This window comes from Carcharhinus amblyrhynchos, chromosome 11, assembly GCF_965287045.1.
Source record: "Carcharhinus amblyrhynchos chromosome 11, sCarAmb.v2.hapA, whole genome shotgun sequence".
Classification (NCBI taxonomy): Eukaryota; Metazoa; Chordata; class Chondrichthyes; order Carcharhiniformes; family Carcharhinidae; genus Carcharhinus; species Carcharhinus amblyrhynchos.
The window spans coordinates 9447795-9467254 of NC_137334.1; the positions used below are offsets into that span (position 1 = coordinate 9447795).

General features: G+C 41.3%; 1 protein-coding gene across 2 annotated transcripts in view; it reads right to left on the reverse strand.

The window, feature by feature from the left end:
- Window positions 1-19460, reverse strand: part of LOC145349910 (receptor tyrosine-protein kinase erbB-4-like) — a 1005257-nt gene that overhangs the window by 319853 nt on the left and 665944 nt on the right. For both annotated transcript variants that reach the window (XM_080198569.1, XM_080198568.1), the window contains exons 8-9: window positions 12194-12307; window positions 7978-8104 (exon numbers count right to left, since the gene is read on the reverse strand). In XM_080198569.1, the coding sequence (XP_080054695.1) occupies window positions 7978-8104; window positions 12194-12307 (241 nt within the window). The remainder of the gene's footprint in view (window positions 1-7977; window positions 8105-12193; window positions 12308-19460) is intronic.

The following is a 19460-nucleotide window of genomic DNA, read 5'->3' on the forward strand; positions in this document are numbered from 1 at the left end:
AACCGGCCTATAATTCCCTGCCTTTTGCCTGGCACCCTTCTTAAACAACGGCGTAACATTAGCCGCTTTCCAATCTTCCGGCACTTCCCCGGAATCCAGCGACGTCTGGAAAATAACCACCAAGGCATCCACTATCACCTCCGCCATTTCTTTCAGAACCCTCGGATGCATTCCATCCGGTCCTGGCGACTTGTCCACAATCAGCCCCTCCAGTCTGTCAAGCACCGCCTCTCTCGTAACAGTAATGTCATTAAGACCCTCAAATTATTCAGCTTCTTGCCCCTGAAATAGGCAAAGCTGACCGCACCGGATATCCAGTGTCAGTAAAATAATGAGAGCTGAGAAATTGATGAGCAGGGCAAACCGGTAAAACCACGGCCAATAAACCTGCTCACTTTCATAAGCAAATTTGAATATCAGACCCAGAGCGAGGGTTTACTTTCCCCCAGCTAGTCTGACAAGCCAAGAAGTAGGGGAACTTCAAATGCTGAACTCTCCTTCCTACTTACCCAGTCCCACAGATGGTATCTTTCTCCCCAAGCTATCTAAGGAAGGATATCCTTGCATTGGTGTTAATTTGGCAAAGATGCACTCGCTGAGTTCCTGAGAGAAAAGAAATGTCCTATGATGGAAGACTAAGTAAATTGAGCCGATACTATCTGGCATTTAGAAGAATGAGAGGTGATCTCATTGAAACATTCAAGATTCTGAGGTGCTTTACCCTGGCTGAGGAATCTAGAACAGAGGAGCCCAGTCCCAGGATAAGGGGTCAAATATTTAGGACTGAGATCAGGAGAAATTTTTTGACTCAAAGTGTTGTGAATCCTTGGAATTCTCTACTCTGGTTTCTCCACCAAAGAATATATTGAAGGCTGAAGTAGATTTTTTTAATCTCTCAGAATCAAGGAATAAAGGACATCCTGTACAGGAATGTGGAATTGAAACTGATTAAATATCAGAACAGTAACAAGGGGCTGAACAGACGAACCCTGCTTCTATTTCTTTTCTTTTCATGTCCTGTTAGGCTACAATCAGTAAACTCTGTTGTTCCAACCACAGCAATCTTCTTCGATAATCTTGACAACTCTCAGAAAGGCTCATGCAGAATATTACAAGCAACATATCATCATGGGGCCAGAAATTAACAATGACAGAAAAGGATCTCTGGCTTAGCCAAGATGGCTCTGGAGTCCCAATTCCAGAGGTCCCACCCCCAAATCTGGTACACACTATTTCTACCAGGAGGCGAAACATGAAATTTAAAAATGTATTTATTAGTGTCACAAGTAGGCTTACATTAACTGTGCAAAAAAGTTGCTGTGAAAATCCCCTATGGGATCCCACATCCGTGATTCATGGAGGCAGCTACTTATGTAAAAGTGCAGCTGCCTTCAAACAGATGCAAATTTCATGAGTATAGTGTGCAAAACATGATAAGTGGGTTTTGGACATTTGAGCAGAAGTTCTAAAACTGCTGGAATTATTTTGAGAAGTAGAATACCATTTTTGAGAGGTAAGAGGTGATTTTGGATAGATCTAGGTGCCCTTTGGGATCGTTGAAGTTAGACATGAATGTGCATAAAATGTGGATAAATCCATTGGAACTATTAAGCCGTCACGCCATTTAAATCCCAAAGCTCTTTAAGTTTTTAAAGAAAACATCCTCCTGTGGCTGCTTGCAATTCCACTACTTCTCTTTGTTGACATAATCCTAAGGATTAGTGCTACATGACGAATTCCACAACTATGATTATTACAGTGGGGGCCCTACAAGTTCACAGTTTTATTGACAGTTCCAAGTGGTTATAAAGTCTTTGATGTGGGGCTATGAAAATGTAAGATTGTTTTCATAAATGATTAATTACTTGAGGAATTTAAATGCAGTGAATGAGTTTAATCAATTGTTTTTTAATATGTGGACACCACAAACAGTCAGTCAGTTGCCGTGGTCCTCATTGACACCAATTACACAGAAGACTCAGCAAAGCCTCTGCTTTGAGATTATGAGCAATTAGGGGCCAAATTAAAAAGCAGAACCTAAAAGGTAATAATATCTGGATTATTACCTGAGCCATGAGCAAATGGGTGTAGGGTAAATTACAGAGATGAATGAATGGCTCACAGAGTAGTTCTGATTCATGGGGCACTGGCTCCAGTACAGGGAAAAATGAGAGCTGTATCTTGTGGGATGGTCTCCATCTGAACCCTCCTGGGACCAGTGTTCTGGTGAATCAGATAACTGAGGCAGTAGAGACAGCTTTAAACAAAATGGTGACAGGAAGGGATCATGCAAGAGAAGATGCTGCAAATCAAGATAAAACAATGAGATAATAAAGCAAAGTAGAGATTTGGATAATGAGAGCCAGAGTGTTGCAGAAAGGGACAGAGAATACTAATGTAAGAATGTCCCAGCAGAGAATGCAAAAATGGCAAAGTTAAGGGCTTTGTGTCTGAATGTGTGCTGCATTCACAACAAATTTGATGAATTGCTAGCACAGATAGAAATAAATATCTATGAGCTGATAGCCATCACAGAACTGGTTACAGGGTAACCAAGGCTAGAACCTGAAAATTGAAGGGTATTTGATATTTTGAAAAAGTAGGAAGTGAGGACAATTTGGTGAGTAGTTTCATTAATTAGGGATATCATTAGTACAGAAGTGAGAGATGACCTTAAATGGAAAGAGCAATATGTAGAATCAGTTTGGACAGAGATAAGAAATAGTGTAGATAAGAGGTCACTTGTATAAGTTATAAATCACGTAACATAAGTTAAGTGTTACATAGTAAGGTAAGATACACAGGAATAAATAAATGGGGCATGTGAGAGAGTGATCATTGCTGACTTTAATCTACACATAGATTGGGTGAATCAGATTGACAAAGATAGCATGGATCAGGAGTGTATAAAGTCATTCCTTTACAGCAATTTTAAAAAACAATTTCTTAGAGCAGTATGTTTTAGAGGCAGAGAGCAAGTTATTCTGGACCTATTCTAGACATGATTGATGAATAACCTCATAGTAAAGGAGCCTCTAGGTGAAAGCGATCATAACATGATATAATTTCATGTTCAGTTTAAAGAGGCAATGTGTGAGCCCAAGACTTGTAGTTTTAAATATTAATAAAGGTTTAATAAGGTTATGAAAGCAGACCTAGCAAAAGTGAGTTAGGAAATTAGGTTAAAGGGCGGGAGAGCAGAGATCCAAAGGCAGACTTCTAAGGAGATATTTAATAACTCTCAGCAAAAATTTACCCCAGTGAGAAAGAAAGGCTCTTTCTGATGGGTGCATCATCCATGGCTGAATAAAAAACGTTTGTACGAAACTGAAAGAAACACTGCACAAATTTGTAAAGATGAATGGTAAATGCAACAATTCTTCCAATTTTAAGAACCAGCAAAGAAAGATTTTAAAAATAATAAAGAGGGAAAAGGAAGCATATGAGAGAAAGCTTGCTAGTAATATAGAATCAGATAGTAAGAGTTTCGACAAGTATTTATGTAAGAGGAAATAAAGCGAGTGTTGGTTTTCTAGAGAGTGTGTTTGGGGAATTGATGATGAAAACAAGGAAATTGTTGAACAGCTTGTTTCTGTCTGACTGCACTGTAAAAGATTTAAAAACTTCCCACAGACACATGAAGATCAAGAGGTGAAGAGAGGGAGGAATTTAAAATAATTATCATCTCTTGTGAAGAAGTCCTGGGAAAACTATTAGACCTGAAGGCTAACATGTCCCCAGAATTGGATGGCCTGCATCCTTGGATCTTAAAAGAAGTGGCTGCAGAGATTACTGATGCATTGATTATAATTTTCCAAACTTCCTTAGATTCTGGAAGATACTGATTGGAAACTAGCAAACAGAACAGCTTGGTTCAAGGAAGGAGGAAGCCAGACAGCAGTAAATTACAGGCCAGTTAATCTTATATCCGTCAAAAGCAAATTACCAGAATCATAGCCAGATACTTAGAAGATCATAATTTTGTCAGGCAGAGTCAACTTAAGTTTTTGAAATGGAAATCATTTTTAACTAATTCATAAGATTTTTTGAGGCAATAAGCAAGGTGAATAAAGGGGGACCTGTAGATGTACTGGAATTTCCGGAAGGCATTTGATAAGGTAACAACACAAGTTAAGATTACATAGGGGGTAACACATTGGCATGATGAAAATATTGCTATAGCTAACAGGAAGTAGAGAGTAGGTCTTCTTTGATTTGGCAAATTGTGACAAGTGGAGTGCCACAGGGATCAACGCTGGGGTCTCAAATATTTATGATTTATGTAAAGTATTTAGATGAAGGGACTAATTGCAAGGTAGCTAAATTTGCCAATGACACCAAGATAGGCAGAAAAGTAAGTTGTCAAGAGAAGGTAGAAAGTCTGCAAAAGGAATGTAGACAGGTTAAGTAATGGGCAAAAAAATTGGCGGCTGGAGTAGAATGTGGGAAAATGTGAACTTGTTGTTTTGGCAGGAAGAACAGAAAAGCAATATATTGGTTTAAATGGTGAGAGATTGCAGAATTTGATTTCCAGAAAGCATCTGATAAGGTGTTACACCAAAGGTTATCGTGGAAAGTAAAATCTCATGGTATAGGGAGCAACATATTGGCATGGATAAAAGATTGGCTAGCCATCAGGAAATGGAGAGTTGGCATAAATGAGTCATTTTGTGGTTGGCAAGATGTAATGTGGTGTGCCACAGTCTGTGAATGACTTGGATGAATGGACCAAAGACATGGGCCAAAATTCTCCCATCTCGCCCGCTGTGAGAATCATAGCAGGCAAGACAGAAAATGCAGCGAACTATTCAAAGATCCATTGAGCTTGGGCAGGAGTTTCAGGTATTGGGGCGTGTGCGGTTGCAGAATCCCACCCATGGTTGCTAAATTTGCTGATGACACAAAGAAGATAGAAAAGTAAGTTGTGAAGTGGACATAAGGAAGCTATAAAGGGATTTGGATAGGTTAAGTGAGTGGGCAAAGATCTGGCAAATGAAGTATAATGTTGGAAAATGTGGAATTGTAAATTTTGGCAGAAAGAATAAAAAATAAGCATGTTATATAAACTGTGAGAGATCGCAAGAACGCTGAGGTGCAGAAGGATTTGGGTGCCATAGTACATGAATTGCAAAAGGTTAGTATGCAAGCATAAGAAGTAATTAGAAAAGCTAATAATATTTTATTTTTTACTGCAAGAAGAACTTGAATACAAAAGTAGGGAGGTTATGCTTCAGTCATACAGGACCACATCTGCAGTATTGTGTACAGTATTGATCTCCTTGTTTAAGGAAGAATGCAAATATGTTGGACTCTGTTCAGAGAAGGATTACCAGATTAATACCTGGAATGGGCAAATTGTCCTATGAGGAAAGGTCAGACAGGTTAAGCTTGCATCTGCTGAGTTTAGAACAGTATGAGGTGACTTGATTGAAACACATAACATACTAAGGGGTCTTGATTGGACAGATTTGGAAAGGATGTTTCCTCTTGTGAGAGAATCTAGAACTAGGGGTCACTTTTTAAGACACAGATGAAGAGAATTATTTTCTTTCAGATAGCTGTGAGTCTTTGCAGCTCTCTTCCTCAAAAGGCAGTGGAAGCAGAGTCTTTATTTATTTTCAAGCCAGAGGTAGACAGATTCTTGATAAGCGAGAGGTAGAAAGGTTATCAGGGATAAGCAGGAATGTGGAGTTGAGCTTACAGTCAGATCAGCCATGGTCTATTGAATGGCAAAGTAGGCTTGAGGGGCCGATTGGTCTACTCCTGCTCTGAGTTTGTATGGATGTTTGTATGCTCAATGGTACAGAGGGAACTGTGTGTTCTGATGCACAAAAGATTGGTATGCAGGTACAGCAAGTGGTTAGGATAGCATTTATTACTAGGGGAATGGAAAATAAGAATTGAGACATTTTCCTGTACAAAGTCTGGGTGAGACCACATCCAGAGTATGGTGTACAGTTTTTGTCTCCTTATTTGAAGAAAAGATAAAATTGCATTAATAACAATTCAGCAAGTGTCACTCGTCTCATTTCTGGAATGAGGCACTTATTTAATGAAGAAAGGATGAACAGGTTGGACTTATACCCATTGGAGTTCAGAAGGAGGGGAGGTGATCTTATTGCAACATATAAAATTCTGAGCAGATTTGATAGGGTGGATTCTGGGAAAATGTTTCTTCTTGTGGGAGAGACTAGAACCAGAAGAGACAATTTAAGAATAAGAGGTCCACCTTTTAAGATGGAGATGAGGATCATTTGTTTTTCTTCAAGAGTATGTGGAATTCTCTTCCCCAGAGGCTGGCTCATTGAATTTATTCAAGGCAGCATTAGGCAGATTTTGATAGACAAGAGAGCCAAGGGTTACAGGGAGGCTAAACAGCAAAGCGGAATTGAGAAACAATCAATACAGCCATAATCTTATTGAATGGCAGAACAGGCTCGAAGGGCTGAATGTTCTACTCCTGCTCCCAAGCCATATGTTTCTAATATTGCCAATCTTTATGCCATTGGCAAACTTGTCATGCAACCAGTGCATTTTACAGGATTGGGAGTTGATCCAGTCTTCATAGCTGGTTCTCAGTAACAGTGTTAGTCAGTCCAGATGAAGTGTGCTCTCAGCTGAATGTACTCCCTTTCTGATTTGCATGGATTTTCCTCTTATGAAGTGATCAGTCTTCCCACTTTTGCTCCAACAACAGACCCACTGGCTACCACACGAGAAGTCAAGTGCTGCTGGGAGGCTGGGGCTCCCTTGCACAACATTCAGGTAAATTTGGTCTCATTGCACTGCACCCTTGCTTGTTCCTGTCTGTCCCAGACTGCCTCCTGCACCTGGGATAGTGTCACACGTTGTACACTTCAAACCATTTGAGTTATTTTAATTTGCAAAACTATTCTGGCACTAAACATTGCAGTAATTTTAGAGGAATATACATGTGTGAAACTAAATGGGTAAAGATGACACCAGTCAGTCAGAGCTACTCAGACACCAACCAACATGAGGCATGTTTATAGTGGAGTGAGAGGTGATCCAATCATACTGTGTGCTGGCAACATTTCACCAATCAGAGACAGGCAAGTTGCCCATAATGAAGGCAATGGCAATGCTCATTCACTTCTATTAATGCTACAACATGACTGGTGACCACTAATGAAAATCATATGATTATTATCACTCTCTACTTCCATGGAATGCATTTTCTGGGTAAGACACCAAACTTTTCTTGCAGTCTGTCTTCTTTCTTTTTCTCCTGTTGGTCATGTCATTTTATCGACAAGAAGATGGGCAGAAGATCTGTCACCAATGCTCTCTTTCATCAATGTCCCCTGTCACCAAAGTCCCTGTCACCAACATCCCTGTCACCAGTTCCAAGCACAGCTCAGATTTGACTTGTCCATTTGGAATCCCCCCCAGCCACCACCCTCACTGGGAGTCAATGCAGATTCCTCTTGGCACTTGTCCAGAATGTTGTTTTGATCAGGCACTGGATGGAGCCGTACTGAAACGTATATCCATTAGCAGTCCTGGCATATCGGTGAGTACTATCCAAGTCGCATTGTTAATGATGATTGTATGCCTGACATAGATGACCCTTTCAGGCCATATTACTCATTGGAATAAAGGAAACAAACCATTCTGATAGTGAGAGGCATTGGTTAGCTACAATGAGGCAAGAATTCACCTTGGACTGTAGAACAAAATGCATACTACCACACCAATTCCTGAAATTCCAACAGAATTGAATGTGAGGTGGAGTGTATGACAGAGGTCAAATTCAACCTTGCCTGTTTTACATTCCCACTGAAGGTGAATTTCTCTCCCAATATCAATCTGACATTTTACAACGTTCAAAACTGCAGCGCTTGCAGCAACTCATTTGGTTTTTCTCACGTTGTGCAACTGTTGCGCTGAACATCCTGCAAAATGAAGCCAGTACCAGATATCTGAGTTAACAAAGCCATGTGTTGTAATACATACCCCTCAATGCCAGTGATGAGAAAGATAAGGTTTCCATTAATTTTGGTGCAGTTCATAAACTTGTCAATGTTGCTCGAGTCAACAGTTTTTGCCATCTGCAAGCTTCCAGTTCCGATGCCGTCACAAGCTGTGAAGAGAGAACAAGGAGGAGGAACTGCTGAAGTGGCACTGATCGGATAATGTACAAGAAGCTTCATATTCCAAACACATGGGATCTCGACTGCTGCATCTGACAATCAGTCGTGAATGCATCAAAAATTGAAGCATGTTGGCCTCTCACTGTGGCAATAATGCATGCCACCAGATGGAACTCAGAATTTCTAATGGAGGACATATACGAGGGATTTACAATGAGGTAACCAGGAAAGTGGCACAGCCCTCACCACTCACTTGTGCCAATACATAATAGTCATGGTGCAAGTGCTTCATTCTCTGTTCCATTTATACAATGGCTGGAATTTTACTGGCCCGCCTACCACAGGAATCGGAGCGGGTGAGGGGCGGAGCATGGGAAGGTCCATTGGCCTCGGGTTGGATTTTATGATTTTGGGACGAGTGGGGCTGTAAAATCTTGCCCAGTATCGATAACTCAATGTGAGCACTCTTATCCCTGAGTCAGAAGATCACGGATTCAAGTGCCATTTCAGAGACTTGAACACATAATTCATACTGCCACTCCAGTGTAGCACTGAGGGAAATTGATTAAATGTTGCTTCGAGAACTGTCCCTCCCTCAACACCCCCTGAGGGGATGCAAAAGGTACTCCAGCATTACGTAAAAACATAGAACCATAGAAAGTAGTGCAGGAATAGGCCATTCAATATGATCATGGCTGATCATGCACCATCTGTATCCTACTTCCACTTTGTTTCCATACCCTTTAGCTGCAAGGGCCACATTCAGCTCCCTCTTAAACATACCTAATGAAATGGCCCCAACAGCTTTCTGTGGTAGAGAATTCCACAGGTTCACGATTCTGAGTGAAGAAGTTCTTCCTCAGCTCAGTTCTGAATGGCTTATCCCTAATTTTTAGACTGTGACCCCTAGTTCTAGACTTTGGGAACATCCTTCCTGCATCTAGTCTATCCAGTCCCATCAGGGTTTACTGAAGGAAAAGCAAGGGAGTTTCCCTTGGTGTCCTAGCCAGTATTTATTGCTCAATCAACATCACTAAAAACAGATTATCTGATGATTATGACACCGTTGTGTATGGGATCTTGTTGTGCTATTACCACAGTGTCTACAATTCAAATGCACTCCATTATACAGGATACCTTGAGGTCATGAAAGACATCCTAGCTATTCAAGTTCTTTCTTTCAATGCACATTGGATAAAACCACAATCTATAGTGCTTTAAGGAAGGTACTTAGGTCTTCATGGCCAATCCTTGCTCTTAATTTGTATTTTTGTATATTTTATTTGATTATTGATCTATTAGTGTTGCAATTAGGCTTACATTAACACTGCAATGAAGTTACTGTGAAAATCCCCTACATGCCATATTCCGGCACTTGTTCGGGTACACTGAGGGAGAATTTAGCATGGATAATACACCTAACCAGCATACCTTTTGGACTGTGGGAGGAAACTGGTGCACCCAGAGGAAATGCATGCAGACATAGTGCAAACTTCACACTGACAGTGATCCAAGACAGGAATCAAACCTGGGTCCTTGGCACTGTGAGGCAGCAGTGCTAACCACTGTGCCACTGTGCAATGGTGTCTCTGTCTCTGAGTCAGAAACTCTGGGTTCAAATTCCGCCCCAGGACTTGGTGGCCGAGGTATCTTCATAAAATGGCTGAACAGATTGAGTACCAACCCGCAGACCCTTTCAGCATAAGCCAATGGCAGGTGGTAAGAGTGGCTCAGATCCCCGGTCAGCCATGTGACGGAATGAAAATTGGAGCCTCCAACATCCTTATCCATAGCCACAGCAACTCAGATTCCCTGAGTGAACTGTAAAACACCAGCACCACGAACAGAGGGTACAGTTTCTGTTCCAGCTATATCATGCAGAGGCTGGAATTCATGTGGTGAGGTATATCAGGGGAATGCTCAGATCTGGTAGGCTGCAGGTTTTCTGCATAATCTCATTGTGGCACAGAGAGTAGTAAGTGTTTCTGCCATCATATTGACGTTCATGCTACAATTTGTACCGATTCTGGTGGTAGTATGAGGTTACTTATTGGTGGGAAGCAGACACCATAGAGGAGAAACGGGGATGGGTGATGGGGTGGGGGAGGTGGCAGAGGTTAACTAAGCTGAATCATGCAAATTAACTTTCTACATAAAAATGCTTATAGGATTAACATTCACTTAAAACTAAAATAAGTGATGTAAATTTAAAAAGCTCTTCGAGTCTGGTTTTTAGTCAGGAATTGTTGAATGATACACATTCATGCTGACATTTCAGGAATTATTTTTAGATGCAATGCTCCAGGTGGGAGCCACAGCATCAGGGCACAAGGATCAGAAATGTTAAAGAACAAAGGGCTTGCATTTATATGGTGTCTTTCAGAGCCTCAGGATGTTGCAAAGTAATATGCAGCTAATTAAATACTTTTGAAGAGTAGTCAACTGATGCAATGCAGAAGACATGGCAGCCAATTTGCATGTAGAAGGATCCCTCCAAGAGCAATGTGATAACAACCAGACAATCTATTTTTGGTGATGTTGATTAACAGATAATTATTGATCAAGACACTGGGGACAACTCCGTTTGCTCCTGTTTATGAAGTGTCAGGGGATCGTTCACAACCTCATGACAAGACACTGGTTTAACTTTTCAGCCCATGGTGAATTTGAGAGATCTGACAGGAAATAAGCAAGTATGATGATTAAAGAAAGTTTGTGCCAAACCCATGGATTTTAATCTATTGTAGATTGTTAGTTTTGTCTGTTGTCCGTTTTATGTTTCTTTCACTTTTCCAGTCTTCTCTGTCAAAAGGCACTGATTCATGCAGGAATTTTATTTGGACAGACAATCCTTTGTTTTTCATTTGCAAGCCTCAAGCCTCAGAGAGCTCGCTAGTTTACAGGTATCCTGGCAAAATACCCCTCCATAGCCCTGAAGCACAAAGGACAATAACATTCTGGTCTGCTGAAATGTCCCTCCTCCAACCTATTTTCAGGGTGGCAGAGTCTGGAGTGGGGAGTAGAGGGAGGGGGTGATAAGTACCTGCTCATCATTGGTAGATGGCCATCTAAGCACTAAATGAGGGCATTCTTCACACCATCTGGATTTTTCAGAGACACATGTTTCAAAAGTTGCCAGGCTGAGAGAGTCACAGCTGTTCCCAGTGGCTACTTGTAAGTGGCCTCCCCTCTGCAAAGATAGGCTGACAGCGATGGTCACAGTTTAATTTGTAGGAATTTATACATTTTTGGGAGGCACCTTCATCGTGAGGCACCCTCACATTTGCCCATTTACAGCGACAGCAACTATCTCTCCCACTGAGACAGTAAGAAACATTGAACCTTAGGAGCTCCCACTGGGTCTTCCTGCCTGTGTTGCCCACCCATCATCATCACCCATAACTAGCAGGGCTTTTGGAGTCAGCTCTTAACTGGCTGCCTCCATGAAAATCTCCTCCATGGTGCTTATCCATGGAACTTACAGAATCCCAACGATGCAGAAGGAAACCGATTGGCCCATTGTGTCTGCACTGACCCTCTGAAAGAGTATCTTACCCAGGCCCACTAGCCCCCCCATGCCCACCCCTGTAACCCCATGCGTTTACCCTGGCTAATCTACACGTCTCTTAATGCTGGGGGCAACTTAGAAGGGCCAATCCATCTTAACTGCACATCTCTGGACTGTGGGGGGAAACCAGTTCCTGGCCCAGGAATCAGTCTGGCTTCAGGAACTAAAATTTAACCTAAGAGTCCTGTTCCTGACATTTTGTGACTCTTTCTGAGAAAGCACTTGTGGCTAAGATTGGGTTTGATTGGTCACCTGTGGTGGAGGCTCCATGATGAGATTCACAAGCCAAAGGAATGTTCTTGTGCTGGAGAGATACTGAGATTTGCCAAACCAGAACCACAAACAGCAAGGAGTCAGTACTTTGTGGAGAGTGGAGCAAGTGGTTTTAAAGGAATGAGTGGATTAATTATTGTTTACTCAGATACTCCAGTCTTCTAAAATGAGGCAGGATCAGTCTTGGTTTTGGCTTGCTAAGAGATGGAGGTTTCAACATTACAAAAATGAGGATTACCTTTGGGACAAATATCTGTGCAGGGTTTGCACACTTTGATTCCATTTTCCTCCACTTCCATCTTGTTGCTCGGGCATGCTCGTACGCAAGAACTGTGATCCACCACAAAGTTATCTGCAAAGGAGGAGTGAAAGTTTCTTGTTGTTTAACATGCTTAGACATTCTTACGATTTTAATTTTGTGACTAAGAAAGTTCTTTGCTGCCCTTCATGATACCACTGAAACTCCACCTCCCTCGGCACTCCTAAAGCTAGCCTGATTGAAAGTTTAACTGAGTTCATCCAATGTTATCTATCATCCAGACACCACATCGGAGACTTGCTCTATCTTTATGTTATTCGCTACTGAACAAGCACACATTGCAGAATTCCATTTCTGATTTACTTTGCAAGCCTCTCACCCTTACTGCCGGGGTGGTTTATAAATCAGCTTTTCTTCCATTACAGGCAGGCTGGGTTTTCGGCAACCATCTCCATCAGCATTATATAAATGTCCAGCGCCTATTTACCAGTGTAAGCAGAAACATCTGGTGCCACATTTACCATAGCTTTACATCCATACTGTATTTTGAGCTCAATTTCTCACCAAGTTCTTGGCACCGATTTTCATAGCTAATAGGATTGTTTCCTGAACTTGGCTGGTTTGCTTATAAAGGCAGTTTGCTGGATGTAGGAATTGTAGTTATTGATGCTGGAAAACTGTGGTATGTATTAGTAATAAATCTGCTCATACAGCTGGGTGGACTCTTTTGTAAAAAGTAAAAAGAATACAAACACATTACTACAGAATATGGTGTGATGGCACTAGGGGAATTCATATCAGTTCATCGAAATGGCAGAGAGAGATTGCCACTCTAGTTTGCGCATGCAACTCATCCTAATTTCACTAAGGCAAAAGCCAAATCTTCCAGTTCACTCACCTGAAATATTGACCCTGTTTTTCCTGTATATCCCTGAATGCTGTCTGATTTTCCACTTATTTGTGGCTTTAACAAAGATCTAATCCAATTTGTATGGTTTATTTTATTCTTATCACATAGCACAATTCAACCTCTAGATTGTACACCTTCACAGCCAGTGCAGAATCACAAATGTACAGATCAAGGGGTGGGAGGAAATAGAGGGAATCTGTTTTTCAGAGTGAGGTATAGAACTCATTGGAGCATATGACTTAGGATTTGGGGCTGAATGGCATACTTCATTCTGGAGTATGCCATTCAGCCCTTCTAGCCTGCACCTCCAAGCAGCCAGACCTATTCTGGTTGTGTCCAAACTCCAGTTTCCTTCTTGCCCCCCATAACTTTTGACTCCCTTGTCTATGAAAAACGTGTCCAACTCTGCCCTGAATAAATTCAGTGGTCCTGCCTCCACTGCTTTTTGGGAAAGGTATCCCAGATACCAATGGTGTACTTTGAGAAAAATAAATTCTCTTCATCTCCATTTAAACAGTCAACCTCTTATTCTTAAACTTGTTCTAATTTCTCCCGTAACTGAAAACATCCTCTTGGCATCTACCCCATCAAATAAGGGAGATGATGGCCATATGGTATTATTGCTAGACTATTAATCTAGAAACTCAGCTCACGTTCTTGGGACCTGAGTTCAAATCCTGCTACGGCGGATGGTGGAATTTTAATTCAATAAAAGATTTCTAGAATTAAGAATCTACTGATGACTATGAAACCTTTGTTGATTGTCGGAAAAACCCATCTGGTTCACTAATGTCCTTTATGGAAAGGAATCTGCTGTTCTTACCTGTTCTGGCCTATATGCAGTTGACTCTCAACTGCCTTTGGGCATCTTGAGATGGGCAATAAATGCTGGTTCTGTTGGTAACGGGAAGGTATGACAATGCTGAGAGTCTCAGTGATTCTGCTCAATGCTCAGTTAACTGATCTCAATCTGTGGGTGAGAAGGGGATGGTGGAATGGGATGGGGATGATGGGGACTGGGGGGCAGTTTCAAGAAACACTCTAAATTGCCCTCTGTGTCAACTGGGTTCCATGTCCCTGACAGGTGAGGACAGGCTTAGGTGCCATACAGTCAGAAAGTCTGCCACTGTTTAGACAAATGCAAAAATGGACAATCAGCTTCCCTCATGGAATCCAGCACTGGGAGGCAGAACCTTCAGCAAGAAGTGCAAATTGGGAAAAAAAATTAAAATGAAGACTGAGAGAAAATCCATAACTAGAACAAGTGCACTGTGACACACAGCAATTGGCATATGATCTTGCAATTTGTTTTCCTTGATGGATTTAGTCAAGGATCAATGTTTTTATCAGTGGGATAATGTAAAGATTGATAACAAATTGATAATGTCCCTGACAGATAATAAAACTAGATCCACAAGATGACAATAAGCTGTGCCAATCTCTGGTGAGGCTTTGCATGTCTTATATGGGACTTTTCAAATGAAAGACTCCATTTGTAAAACAGCAGACTCACGGATGTACGCAGACCTGTGCACATATACACTACATACATACAGACACACAACATGGATACATACACACTACAAAAACCCCCATTTACACATATGCAGACACATAGTATTACACAGAGCCACACACAAACACAGACATGGGTGCACACACAAACAAATATAAATAAACACGCTAAATACAGAAAGAAGTCTCACAACAGCAGGCATCTCCACACCATGACTTAAATACAAAGGCACATGCACATGCACAAATGTACAACAGGTTGGTAGCACAAGTCACTACTTTCGGAGCGCTGCTCCTTCATCAGGTAAATGGGATTTCAGTTCACAAACAGGGCATATAAAGACACAAACTCAATTTACAAAATCGTAAATTGTAAATTGAGTTTGTGTCTTTTGTAAATTGAATTTGTCTTCGTATTCTCTGTTTGTGAACTGAAATCCCACTTACCTGATGAAGGAGCAGCATCCGAAAGCTCGTGGCTTCTGCTACCAAATAAATCTGTTGGACTTTAACATGGTGTTGAGAGACTTCTTACTGTGTTTACCCCAGTCCAACGTCGGCATTGCCACATTATGCTAAATGCACAGACACTGTCCAATACAGACACATACACACATATACATCACACACCGATACACATAAAGGGAAGGAAAAGTCACCAATGTCCCAAATAACCATAAGCATTGACTCATGGTGATTTAACCAGAGGATCATCACACCTCAGAGAAGGCACAAGGTTGAGAGGCAGGGCTTTCATGAATAATCTTAGCAGGTATGGGAACTGAACTGCACTTTTGGCATCATTAACCAGCTGTCCAGCCAACTGAGCTAAACTGATGCCCGACACACAGAAACACAAGTATATACAGGCACAAAGATAAAAGCAAAATACTGCAGATGCTGCTATCTGAAACTCCACATCTGAAACAAAAACAGAAAATTCTGGAAAATCTCAGGGCTCTGATGAGGATCTCATCTAGACTCGAAACATTGGCTCTATTCTCTCCTCACAGGTGCTGTCAGACCTGCTGAGATTTTCCAGCGTTTTCCATTTTTGTAATATACAGACACATACTCGCACATTACACAAATAAATGTAGGAACACGTACACACACACAAAATGCAGACACAACCAATACACATGTACACATACAGACACGCAAACACCCACACATATACTGACTCACACACACAGACACACACAAACACAAATAGAGCCACAAACATGTACAGACACACACACACAGAGCACATATACACAGACACACATATATACCAGCATAAAAAATGCATATGCAGATACACACATGCATATGCATACATTATTTAGACATACACATGGAGAAAGACAGACACTCACATCTATACAGACACAATGCAGACACATTCATACATCTGGGATCTAAATATTCTAATGGATTTTCCATTTGAAAATTATGTTATACCATTGGTCAAATATAAAATTCATCTTTCAAGAGAGGGGAGCAAAATGATGAGTGAATGAATCAGAGACAGACATTGATCAGAGAGAAAGATAAATTTGAAATTCGGGAGGAGAGACAATTGGAGAGAATTATAGTGAAATAGATGGAGACAGAAATTAAATAGGATATAGAGATAGAGAGAAAGACAGTAAGAGAAAGAGATGAAATGACAGAGGTATGGAATGAGACAAGCAAGCAAAGAAAGATCCAGAAGGAAAAAGAGACACAGAGAAACAGAAAGTGACAGTTAGATCAAGAGAGCTGAATCAGAAGATTCTAACTGCAACTATTCACCAAGCATCAGCATATATTGAGGTCTGGAAAATAAAGCCATATTATTGAGCCCAACAACTGACACTCTGATGAAGATAAAGACTAAAACAAAGAAATTCTAAGTGCCAAACAAGCATGAAAATAGGAGAAATTCCCACCCTTTTTTGGGTAACTTAAAAATCCAATTGTACCTAATTTAGTCAAAAAATGAGGCAAAACTAGAAATCCACCAGCAGGGGGAGTGGGTGGACTAAATTGCTCAAAAGCCGACTGATAGCCGCAGAGGACATAATTGCACATGTGCAAGTTTCTGTGCTTTGACAGCATGGAAATCTGCTACTGTCTCCATTGTTGTAGCAGGCCTCCATGACCGAAAACTGACCCCCCCACTGCTACTGTGGGATTCCACGGCCGACTGCTACCCATCCCCTATCTCAGCAGATCACCATCTCCTCCCCGGCCTGGTAACAGGTCCCCCCACCATCAATCGATGTTGCAGAGTGCACAGTAGTCCCATGGTCATTACCCCTCTCCACGTTTTGGGCGAGAACCTGATTTAGTGGTCTCTCATGATCTTACTGGCTTGCCCTGCCCATCAACCAGAGGTAAGATTGACCCCTGTGGAAAAGAAATAGTTGAGTAAAGACTTTGTGATACATCTCTAATAGTCGGATGCCTGGACTAATATCAAAATTTATTCTAACACCCCTGAAGTCAATATGCCTATTACTGTAGCCTGACAAATAAATTGATATGTTTGCGTGAATTTGTCTCCTTTGAGATTTCTAATTCAAATTTACTTTCACTGTTTTAAATTTTAAATACTCTGAATTTCCCTTTAAGCCATTTGCAGGACAAGTCAAAAACTAGAGCCACAGACTCGATGGGTCAATGGCCTCCTTCTGTGCCATAATGACTCTGAAATAGAAGGTAGTCACTAATGAATCCAATATGGAATGTGGGAGAAAGTTCTGTACATAGAAGTGGTTGGAATGTGGACTGAGTGGTTGAGATGTGTAGCATTTAAAGGGGATTAGATAAACACAAAGGGTTGAAGAGAATGGAATATTATATTAGTTGGATTAGATATGCAGGATGAATGGAAGCTGATAAATAGTATAAACACCAACATAGATCTGATGGGTTGAATGGCCAGATTCTGTGCTGTACATCTTATGTTATTCTATGCTTATAGAAGCCATGTCTTGACTCCCAGCTCATGAGGCTTAGCTAATAAACCTTTCCTTATATCTTGCTCCTTTTTCTCTTGGAATGATTCTTGTTTCTTTTCTGGACACCCTCTCACATGTACATTCCACTTGCACTGAGATGACCAAAACTGCACATACATTGTACAACCTGCACTGACGTGTGGATGTATCAGAATTTTGTTAATCTTTTTAACCAACTCCTCACATCAGTAATTGTTGACAGTACTCTTTCCAAGTCTCTCTGTGCTGATTCTGGTCCATTTACTTTCTATTGGTGCATCATTTATTTTTCTCCTGTCTAAGGCTGTGTTGATTGCCCGTCGTTGGTTGCCCTTGGGAGATGATGACAGATGCAGGACCAATCGAGCGGGGGTGGCACATTCCTATCCCTGAAGGGCAATAAGGATGCAATGGGATTTATGACCATCATGGTGCCAGCCCTCCAACATTTATTGAATACATATTCATAACTTGTCATGGTGGGTTTTTAATACTTGACAGGTGGTCACTTGCCCTAGATGAAAGCCACTAAGGTTATTAATTTAATTTGCTCTCCATCTGCTCATTTGTATAAACGAGTCAAATCCTGAGACAAAAACAAACAGCTATTTGTTTTAAGTTTTTTTTAATGTTTATTTATTAGTGCCACAAGTAGGCTTGCATTAACACTGCAATGAAGTTACTATGAAAATCTCCTTGTCACCAGACTATGGTGCTGAGAGGGAATGCAGCTAACCAGCACGTCTTTTGGATTATGGGAGGAAACCCACATAGACACGAGGCGAACATGCAAATCACACAGACAGTGATCCAAACCTGGAATTGAACCCGGGTCCCTGGCACTGTGAGGCAGCAGTGCTAGCCACTGTGCCACCCCTATTGTACTGAGACTTTAACATGATGAAACGTTCCAAAGTGCTTCACAAGTGCATTAGAAAACAAAGTATGACACTAAGCCACATAAGGAGATATTAAGAACATAAGAACAGGAGTGGACTAACTTGTCGAGTCTGCTCTGTCATTCAATTAGATCATGGCTGATCATTTACCTGAGTGCCACTTTCCTGCACTATCTCCATACAGAGTCATAGAATCTATAGCTTAAGAGGCTATTCAGCCCATCCAGTCTACACGATCACAATCCCAACCAGGGCCTATTCCTACAACCTCATGCATTTTCCCTAGTTAGTCCCCCTGACACAAGGGCAGTTTAGCATGGTCAATCCATCTAACCTGTGCATCTTTGGACTGTGGGAAGAAACCGGACCACCCAGAGGAAACCCACAGACATAGCGAGAATGAGCAAACTCCACATAGGTAGTGATCCAAGTGGGAATCGAATCCAGGTCCCTGGTGTAGTGAGGCAGCAGTGCTAACCACTGTGCCACCGTTCCACCCGCCAATATCCCTTGATATTATTAGTATTCAGAAATCAACTGATTTCTGTCTTGAACATGCTCAATGATTGAGCTTGTAGAGCCGTCTGGTGCAGAGAATTCCAGAAATTCACCACCCTATGAGTGAAGAAATTCCTTCTGATCTCAGCCTACTTCTTATTCTGAGGATGTGCCCTCTGGATCTAGATTCACCAGCCAGGGGAAACATCCTATTTACATCTTATCTGTCACCCTCTGTGAGAACTTTGTAAGTTTCACTGAGATCACCTCTCATTCATCAAAATTCTCAACAAATATAGTCCCAGTGTCCTCAGCTTATCCTCATAAGACAATCTCTTATGAGGGATTGGTCTGATGAACCTTAGTTGCATTCGCACCATGGTAAGTATATCCTTCTTTAAATAAGGAGACAAAAACTATGTGTAATTCTCCAGGTGTGGTCTCACCAATGCTCT